The 10,574-nt window shown below is 35.8% G+C and overlaps 1 protein-coding gene across 4 annotated transcripts in view; it reads right to left on the bottom strand.

The window, feature by feature from the left end:
* Positions 1 to 1,094: 1,094 nt before the first annotated feature.
* TAPT1 (transmembrane anterior posterior transformation 1) overlaps positions 1,095 to 10,574 on the bottom strand; it is a 50,264-nt gene continuing 40,784 nt past the window's right edge. For all 4 annotated transcript variants that reach the window (XM_017830949.1, XM_017830879.1, XM_017831120.1 and 1 more), the window contains 3 exons: positions 9,445 to 9,521; positions 5,846 to 6,006; positions 1,095 to 3,219 (listed from right to left, as the gene is read on the bottom strand). In XM_017830949.1, the coding sequence (XP_017686438.1) occupies positions 2,990 to 3,219; positions 5,846 to 6,006; positions 9,445 to 9,521 (468 nt within the window). In that variant the 3' untranslated portion in view covers positions 1,095 to 2,989. The remainder of the gene's footprint in view (positions 3,220 to 5,845; positions 6,007 to 9,444; positions 9,522 to 10,574) is intronic.

Here is a 10,574-nt window from a genome sequence, read left to right as displayed (position 1 = left end):
ATACTAATTATGAATATATACTGTACTCAATGTGTGCATTTGGAATTAATTTGGCAACTGTGACTTCAGCTCAAATATCACTGCTTGACTAGATTTTAATTTTGGAGGGATTTATCAATTGAAGAACTCCATTTATTCACTACTTAACTTCTGATGCTTTTACACATATCAGTGTTAAGACAGGAGCTTTTCAGGAAAACCTGAATAAACAGCTGTATCTATAGATGAGAAATTCGGTGTTGCTGGGGTTTTACTGTTTGGTGGTTTGTTCCTCCTCAGCCACCTCTAGAGTTCTGAGAGGACCACCCAGGGCCAGAGAAGCAGCTGTGACCCTTCACTGCTAGATATTCAAGGAATGAATCCCTATAAATCACGAACAAAAACATGAGAACAATCAGAGAGCTTGCAGCAAGAGGAAACAATGATGTTTCATGCCCAGCTGATCCCCTATGAGGCTTCCAGAGTTTAAGGGGAAGTGTTGTGTTTGCAGTGCCCTCTACAACCAGTGCCTCGAGCACACCTTTGCACCATCGTGACCTGCAGGTCAATGAAGTTATGCCTACACAGCAGGCAGAGGGATACCAGCCGCATCCCAAAGCCCAGCTTTAGACTGCTTTAGATCTGGGTACCACAATTCAAAACAAACCAACCAAGGCTCCCAGTCCCAGGAGGATCCAGGCCAGGACTCGGACCCAAGTGCAATCAGCCATTACCCTTCCACTGCTACCACCTTGTGCTCAGGGAAGGATTTGCCTGTGCTTATTCTGCATTGACATTTGTCTTTGCTGTGTAGGTGTAAGTAGACCAACTGTAGTAACTGACTACACAAATTACAACTCCCCTAAGATACAGTATTTTTTCATTTACATGAAAAATTAATAATAGGTTGGCATCAATACCTTCTTCCTACAAGTGGCATAAACCAACTGCTACAGAAATAGATTTGAAGTAAAGCCATTGATAACCCAGTTCTTATGCACATTTGTGTCCCACATTTGCAGGAATCTTACTTTATGGAAATCAGAATTTAATACATTAAATACATTGCAGGATCACCAACCCTGAATATTAAAAAAGAAATCTCAACGCTGTACTTTTCCTTTTTTAAACAAATATTACAAAATTGAATTTTATTGAGTTTCACACAAGATGCACTTATAAAATTGATACAGAATGTCATTCAACAGAAAAAAAATGAAAGCAATTTCAAGCTTTCTTTAGCAACTGCTGAATAATTATGAAGTAAGATACACCAAACTGACAGATAATCTTAATTTCAACGTGTGAACATCTCCAATTAGTATAAAATACATCAAAAATCAAAGAATTTCTAATTTGTCCACAGCACAAGTCCTCTTCTTTTTACTCTCATCCCTGATCAGTAACTACAGATTTTGGCCATTACTCCCACTACTCTTAATGGGAGAGGAGAGGCTGAAAGACTGCAGCAACAAGTTCCCACTGAGCAGACCACATTGCCCGTACTGCAGTTCTCATTACCAAGTCTGCTCAGATACATAACAACTCTGTCCAACTGTCTCCGTTTGCTGTATTACTGTAGTCCTGCAAGTTTCAGGGATTAGCACACACATTAAACTTTCAAATGTTCATACAGCAAATTAACTTGGGCTTTCCCACTCTGACAAGTTATGAAATTAGCAAAGAGCAAATTGTCTTCATTTGTCCAGCACTGAAGTACTTTTATGATACCTTTCCTTGAAAAGTGAAACTGGTGCTTAAATGTCTGAAAGGCATAGGAAGCTAATGCTGTGTTTTAACAACATATGAAGAATTTATCATTAGCTAAGGGGTCTCTTCTGATACAAGACTCCAGCCCAAGTTTTGAGCTCAAATTTAATCCATTCTTGTTCTGAGGATTCAAAACCGTCTTTTGTGAACTCTTTCACAACTGCATCTCACATCAGAAATTAAGATGCATTGTAATGCTTTATAGATCTACTGAAGTTTGACTACAACCAATCAATTAAATTAAGATGCATAATTCTGATTTGATTGTCAGTATTAGCTTTTACAAGCATGTTCTCAGGCAAGTTAATACACAGATGTCATTCTTCTAAGAGTCAAATGCAAAAGGCAGTTCTTTTCTGCTGTGTTAAAGCCGTACATACAGTTCCAACATGACACTTCTTTGCTGCAGTTAACATTGCTGTTTCTAAACATTAGAAGTGTCCCTTTAAGATCTTTTCCCACAGCAACAAAAAATCCTCAGCTTTTAAAAGTAATTTTCTAAATAATTTGCCTTGCAGGACACACAACACATAAAATGGATATGCTTCATATTTGCCCAGTTAAGCAGAACCTTCATTACTGCGATCTTTCCTTGGTGTTTAGTATTCAGATAAAATACTATGCAGTAAGTCTTTCACTTAAAGGCAAAATTTTATTCTGATTACAAGATTTTCAAGATACATCTTGAAAAGGTTTCTGTTGACAAGAATAACTATCTTGACTTACTGGTTTGTGTATGTGTTATGCACCAATGCTTTATGCGTTTGTCGATATAAGCACAAGTTTTGAATTCTGCTTGCAGATGTCTAATAAAACACGGTAACAGGATAGGCAAGCTTCTGGTCAAGTTGTCATACATTTCCAGGAATATCCTTACACTGGAGGAACCTTCATGAAAAACAGTGTTCTGGAAGCATGGTTTCATAACGCAGAACAGGATTATGTTTTTTTCCAGTCTGTTTTCCAGCAAAGTGATACTGCAGCTCTGCCACCAGGCTAGAGACTCACGATCCACCACATTTTCCAAGAGGCAAGCTAAAGATCACTTACTTGACCTGACCAGATACCAAGCCAAGTTACTTGTAGAAAGAAATTAATATTCTTTTTTGCCATTAATAATTTAAGTTTTTAAATAAATATTTATGTGCCTTTTGGCAACTGTCCATTCTGGTAGCATCTGCTGTCCCAACAGCTCAGTATCCTTAGCACATTGATTTAAAAAAAAAACCCACAAACAATCTTAGTCAATTCTGTTTCCACAAATAGTAAACCTGTCTATCTCCAACAAGTCTTTCTTTGCAGACCTGTGTTTTAATTCTGAACTGTCTTGGCTTATATCTTTTTCTTCTCCATCAGGAGTTGTCAGAAATTGATCAGAATTGCTTGTTACAAGTAAGGATGGCGTATTGTCCTTCTGATGCACAGGCTGATTGGTAACTGATGTAGATCCGTTTTCATCTGTGGAAATTCCTGTTGGAACAGAAGACAATTACAAAGACAATCATGAGTTTAACATGGACATATTGATGCAATTTGTAACATCCAGATTCATGCAAAGCTATTCTAAAAAAGTGCACTGCATCAAATCAGCAGAAGCAAGAGAATGCTTTCTGGAAGCTACTACCTCTTATTTGCTTTACTGTAAGAGATTTTCTTTCCTAATTTAGTAAATGGATAGAAAGTTAATTCTACAGAAGTTCAAATAATGAGCAAGAGCATAAGCAGCAGAAATTAGAGTATTTTTCTGGTTTACATGCTCATTTTTTTGGCTTAAGCAAAAAGATTTTTGACAGTCGTGTGAATCACACAAATATTTTCTACTGAAATGAACAAAAGGAATCTCTGTGGCAGGAACTAGATGTGCCTAATCCTCTACAGAAGTACAATAAACCTGCCTTCTCTAGGGATGGCTAATAAATGACTCATGCACTGCTACACACTTTATTAGCACTTTATTAGCACTGGCTCTTAAAGCAGTGCTGTTAAAGATGTCTATTTTTATTCTTGCCTCTTACTTCAGTGGGACTGAACACTGGCTTCATTAACCTATGATATCTGTAAGTAATATCCATGTATTGTTTCCATATTTTGTTAAAATTTTTAAAGAATTAAAATGCACAAGCAAATGACAAAGCAATGTTTTTTCTTATTTACTATCTCCTTGTAAAGACAGAGGTATTGTTTCTACAGAAATCTGTAAACATCTGACTGATGTAGAGAGTATGGGAGACCAGCCCAAGGGAACCTTACTTGTCAGAATGGTAGAACTATCCAAATTACTACAAAAATTTATTTCTGTAGAACATCTGTTCACAGTGTACCAACTACTACTTAAAGGTACATGGATTATGCTCTACAGTCTGATGCAAGTTAAGGTAATAAACTTGCACTGAGAAAGGAGACAAGTAATGCTAATTGTAGAACTTGGTTACAAACATAAGTATTTTCTAACTCATCATCAGCTGTCAGCTCACAAATGATTACCAGTAATTAGAACTTTCATCCTTCAAGAGCAAGTTTAAAATTTTATTCTTCAAAATTTTAACCGTTTCTGTGAACGAAATAGAAATCTTCAGAAAATAAATTGACTTAAATTATAAGCTGGCAGAAAGGAGATGAGATTAATTCCCTTACTATAATTCTAATAAGAGATGGGTTGAGCAACTGTATGGAAAAAAACCTGATGAGTGGGAGATAGAGATTAACTAAGATTGTAGACCCCAGTAGTAATAATGCAAATACACAAAAGCTGTGAAAGGTAAAATTATTCATATAATTGATTTCTAGTAAATAAAGAACTGTTAAAAAAGTATAAAATCCCAAAAAACTGTAAAGTCAAGCCTTTTAATCACCAATGCTCAGAATATTCTAAATAAAATCCACAAAAGCTTTTTGGTTGCTACTTTTCAATCAAAATCTTTCCATGGGAAGAGGAAATAAACATCTCTGCTACTTCAGTTAAAAATATTCTTCAGGATTTATATACTGTAAGTTTAAGGCTCAGTATAAAGTAAGTGCAACTTATTAAGTGTCATACCCAACTGTAGTGCTAAAATGTTTAATTAAAACATTATCATCATGATAGTCCTCCAGTGAAATGCAAAAGACATTGACACCAATTCATATTACATTCTTTCATCATGAACGTAAAGCAATTCTATGAATTTAAAAATAAATGCCTGCACCAAGTTTCTGCCTGATGTGATTTGACACAGGTGAGATGTAGAGATTTATGACTGAGACTGACAGATTCTTAACTCTCCTATTGCTGGCGAGACACTCTGACGACTAACGAGCACCTTGCATTTCAAGCTGTTCTCATCGTTGGCAAGCAGTAGTGAACACAATAAAAGCCTCACTGTTAGGTTCTCTAGGGCTCTCATTGAGCTTTTCATAGAGGAAGATACAATCCAATTCATTTGACTGGAACAATGAAGGTTTCTATTTCCTTCTTTAATGTGTCACACAAGTACAATAATGCCACATTTCCATTATATATTAACCGCTAATGCTGACGGCCTCTAGGAGAAAACTGCACTGCACAGACTTGAAATAAAGTTAGTAGAGACTTGTTGAAATTCTTATTTGGATTTCATAAAGCTTTTCATTAATTTTTTCATGACAACTACAATTAATTATAGCTAATTATACCTGTGCCTGAACCTACCATGTTTGACATTCATTTCCATCAGAAATACATAGATTGCTAACTAAACTTAAGCACCGCCACAGCTGATGTGTAAATATTTACTTATTTGTGCAGTGACAGGGCAAAGGGGTTTGGACTATGTGTTCTGAAAGGTTTCTTCCAACCCCAAACATTCTATAATTATGATTTTCAAACAACAGCCTGCCACTGTTCCCTTGTTTCTGTCACCTTTGTTTTTATCCATGTGTAAGGGTGGGATCTTATCAGAGATAGGAGTATTTATTACCAAAAGAAGATGTATGAACTAAAAGCAATAAATTCTATTACATTTACCGACTTATGTTCACAGCTGTGATATGGTACAATTAAGGTCCAGCAAGAGGGTGAATTTGCAGCATTTAATCTGAAAAATTTTTACTGAAAACGAATCAAGGCAATTAACCTTACCTTGGGTAGATTTAAACGTGCTTTGTTGTTTGCCAGCTGTCTTCCCTGGGGTTGCAGTCAGGACAGGATTGAATAATTTCTCCTCCATTTTTGCTTCCTTTACATATTGACATGATTTCCCCAGCAATACAATACTGTTAAGGACTTTGAGAGATATTAACCTGAAAAAAATTGTTTACATATTTGCATTAGCATATTAAAATAATTGCATATTATTCATACTGCAATTACTTATAGGAAAATAATTGCATATAGTTAGTGCAGTCTTAGAAGGATTAGCTAACAAATTAAATCCTTTCAATAGCAAGATCAAAAGGTAATTTCCTTTTCCTAACAATTTATTTCAGATTCAATGCTTAATTTTTTTTCCTCCAGAAAGCATCTAGAGAAAAACACCAAGTTTTATCATTTAACTAAAGGACTACAGGGACAATTAAGCAGCCATTTAAGACACCAAACATTTAAACACAGAAGGAAAAAGGGCTCTCAACAGTCAAATTTAAATGCACTACTCTTAGAACTGTAGCCATAAGTGTGCTCAGCCAAGGATCACTTGTCGACTTTGAACCACAGGACAGCAAATATAGAATAAGGTTGGAAAAGACCTCCAAGATCATTGAGTCCAACCATTAACCCAGCACTGCCAAGTCCAATATCTAGCTTTCACAAATTACAGGCTAATTGTAATAAGTCCTTTTTCACATCACAGAAGACAGAGCATAAAACTCAACAAATCCAAAGTAGCAGCACTGCATTAACCGTCACAGCACAATCCAGCTGGTGGCAGACTCCTTTTCTACTATCACTAATTTGCAGCACAAGACTTCGGCAAACTGCTGAATCCCTTTTACATGTCTTTTCATTTGAAGAACAGGAAGGTCTCATCTACCACCTAGTGCTTTTAGATTTACCACTCAAATAAGCCTTGTAATATCTAAGTTCCATTACTAGCTAACACATGACTCACAGACCAATGTCCACTGCAGTGAGTGAAGGCTCACTGCAGAACGACAAGGAAACAATGATCTATTCTCTGTAGGATGAATGAAACACTCTGTAGGCAAATCAAGCTATGTAACAACAGTGAACCAAATGTAGACTCTAAATTCATTCTCCACTCTCTGAAAAGTCTGTTTATTATGTACATCACTAACAGACGAAAAAGCCAACTTGGAGTGAACATTCACAGATCCATGGAGCAGGTCTAACTGCTTAATCATAAAGTAACCCAACCACACTTCAGCAGCAGCTTCACTCTCTCTCACTGCATTAATGTAATCAGAACTTGTCAGACACAAAAACACTTTTAAGGGAATTTTATGCAATACATTTACTTGTAGAAGAAATTTAGAGAAATGGAGGAATGAGCAGAGCACACCACTTTCAGTACTCTGAAGAAAGTGACATTTTAGTATCCAAGCAACCGCAAAGAAAACATAATTTTATAGAAGTTGAAAGCTGTGCTTCTCTACAATTGTATTAGATTATTGGGGCAGATTTTACTTCAAAGAGTTGAGAAACTCTCCATGTTTAATGTTTTAGAGGTGTTTTTCTTATACTTCTTATGTAATATGTTTTTGTTCTGAGAGTAGGTTTTTACAGCATGATTTGTCTCTGATTTAATGAGATCAGAAGTTGAAAAGGCCATAAATCAACACTTTACTGTATCAGTTCCAGCTTCTCCTGGAAAATTATGCAAGTGTTTCTAGCAATTTTCCTTCATTCTATTCTGCCAGCCCACCCCAGGCTCAAATTTCTAACAACAATATAAGTTTGTAGTTGTTCAAAATTCTAGAAAAAGAAAACTCAAGTTTCATATGCTGGGCAAGACTTTAATACTATAACTTACAGTACTACAGTTGTTAATTATCAATACAAAACAAATTACAGGCTCAATCCTTTGCCCAGTTAACTGTTTCAGATTTTATCACGTCATTTCTCACATATCTATGCTATAATAATTTGATGAAAAGCTGAAATTTGTGTTCATAACACAAAATACTTGAAAGATCCAAGAGGTAAGTTAGCTCCAAATCTGACTTCATGGCAGAAGTAAAACTCTGTTCTCATTTTTCAACAAGGACAAAATAGACCAAAATGTATTTATTCTTGTGACCTATGCCTTCAAGGAGCAGCATTTAATACTTCATGTTAATCACTTTATTTCTTCCTGCCCTCCATTCTCCAAGCCACAGCAACAGCAAAAAATCCAGGACTGGGTTGCAGCAGTAGAACAGTAGGAAAATATTACATAAGTTGGGAAAAAGGAGAAACCAGTGTGCAGAATGAAAGTGCTGAGCTTGGTATACCAGCTTGAATGTGATGATTAGGGGCTAGTGCTTTCAGTTATATAGAGCTGGCTTTAGGGAGAACACAGGCACAGCATGGAGTATGCTGGGGAAGAAATCAAAGTATGGTGCAAAGGAATGTGGCTGAAATTTTAATATTTGGCCTATATGCAATATCTCAAAGCCCTAGTTGTCTGACACTAAAAAGATGTGTCCCTACACTGATGTGGACTAGACACATCTGATCAAGTGCTACTTTTTTTTTGCAGATAAAGGTCAGATTAGAGATAAGAGTCTACCTATTAATGAAAAATGTGCAGAAATCTTGTTCTTTTCATAAGCTATTGTAAAACAGTAGTCTCCTCTCTTCCTGTATACCTGCAGAACCACTCCCCCAGACCTAGAAGTCTTTCACTTCCCAAGCCTTGCTGCCTTCAATTATAAGCACAACTTGGTAGGACACTGGAAGATATATTCCCACAATAATGCAGGGCAGGTTCTTTGTAGCAACTTGAATCACTTAATTCTTTATGATTAATTTTAGGATGATTCCAATATGTATCAGTACTGAGAGACAACAAACACTGACAGTTTTCCTAGAAACTGGCCATCCTCATGCAGTCTACAGCAAGTGCCTTGAGACAGGCAAACTAGATTGCATTTAAAGGACAACTATGTGTATCTCAGAAGTACATACCGACTGGTGAGAAGCTAAAGATAACACGAGTATAAATGGACTGGGCAGCAAAGGGATACTTGCAAAGCATTGGTTTTGGAAAACAAATTGCCACAGGACATTATATTCCTTAACTGAGATTACTTATTAACCTCACCCTTCCCAGACAGGTGAGCCTTGCATTTACTTTTTTTTTCAGCAGTTTCCTAACACAAAGTAAACCTTGCATTTAACTACCAGAGATAAAAATTCACAATCTGTTCAGAGCACTTAAACTGCTTATTTTTGTTGTCTTACTGAATTTTTTCACAGAAAGCTTTATTCCTTAGAACTCAATTTTCCTTTTTACACAGAAGTATGGTGTTTGTCTGTTATAAATTCTCACAATCGTTTTTCCATTAGTTATTTTCATTAATGAAGTTACTTATTGAGGGCTATAATCCCTCAATGCAGTTACAGTATTTAGGGATAAATCTGCACTCTTAATTTCAGATTATGAGCATAAGGGTTTTACATTTATGTTCTACTGAACATAAACTATGTTTACAATGATATCTAGAAGTGTCAACAGAAGCTTCTTTCATATATCTGATCAAATAATGGTGAATACTTTTCAGTTGTATGCATTTACTTACCCACAGTAGAACAGCACAACACAAACATAAGCTAGGACTCCTTGTACTTTTATTGAGCTTGTTACGACTCTTATGAGCTGTTTTAAGAATAAAAGTTAATCAGTTAAAACTTAGCACACAGTTATAAATAGAACATCATAACAGACATTTCTTATTTGGTAAATTCGAGAAAAAGTAGAAACATTTACATTAACAGAAATTTATTCTAATGTTCTCCGTGGTAGTATCAACTATTCAAGATTTTGGGTTGAATAAGTATTATACTGCTTTGCCAAAACTGGAGTCTGATAACGTTTCCTTCACCACTGACTTTCAAGTAAAAAAAGTCTCCAAAACTCAAGGGCTGGAAGGTGAGTTAACAAATTTTGAGGAAAATAGCAAGAGATTCTGATGCAGCAAAACAGAATCGGTGTTTTGCACCAAGCTAACCTTATGAATACAAAACTGCTTTGTGGACTAGGCATATGACTCTCAAGTTTCACTAGCAAATGATCCTGAAACTCCAGTTTTATTTCATTAGTTCACAGTTAGGGTTTCAAGTTAGCAAAGCACTTTATTTTAAACCTATTAGTCTCCAGCATATCATATCATGCCAGAACACAAATAACTTGAAAAAAGCATTTCAATTAAATTCTGACGGGATGTACTTTACCTCATTATAAAAGAAATAATGATTAGGATCATAGTTGTTTGTGGGGTTTTTTGTGGTGCTTCTTTTTGGGGTTTTGTTGGTTTAGTTCTGATTTGATTTTTTGTTTGTTTTAAATCCTGAGTACAAACCTACATAAAGCCTGTGAACAGTATTTCCCCCATCTCAATGGGAGAACATTATATTTAAGTTAATTCATATTGATATTCTTCCAGGAAAACTGTGAATTAGCATATTTGCTGGCAAAACAAGTACACATTCCCAGCATTATGATAACTACTGCTTATCTACATGTGTGTATAGGGAAAATTAGAGCAGCTATTTACAGAAAACATTCTCCAATAGTTAATTCAAGACAGACAGCATGTGGACAAAGTTCCATTAATGAAGTGATTCATTTTACAGTAGCATGTACAAGTAACAGTCAACTATTTCAGAATGATGTATTCTACAACAGCTCAAAAGCTCAGTGCCCCATATA

The sequence above is a fragment of the Lepidothrix coronata genome, unplaced genomic scaffold (genome assembly GCF_001604755.1).
Source record: "Lepidothrix coronata isolate B3197 unplaced genomic scaffold, Lepidothrix_coronata-1.0 Scaffold0, whole genome shotgun sequence".
In the NCBI taxonomy this organism is placed as follows: Eukaryota; Metazoa; Chordata; class Aves; order Passeriformes; family Pipridae; genus Lepidothrix; species Lepidothrix coronata.
This window is presented reverse-complemented; position numbering and strand designations above follow the sequence as displayed.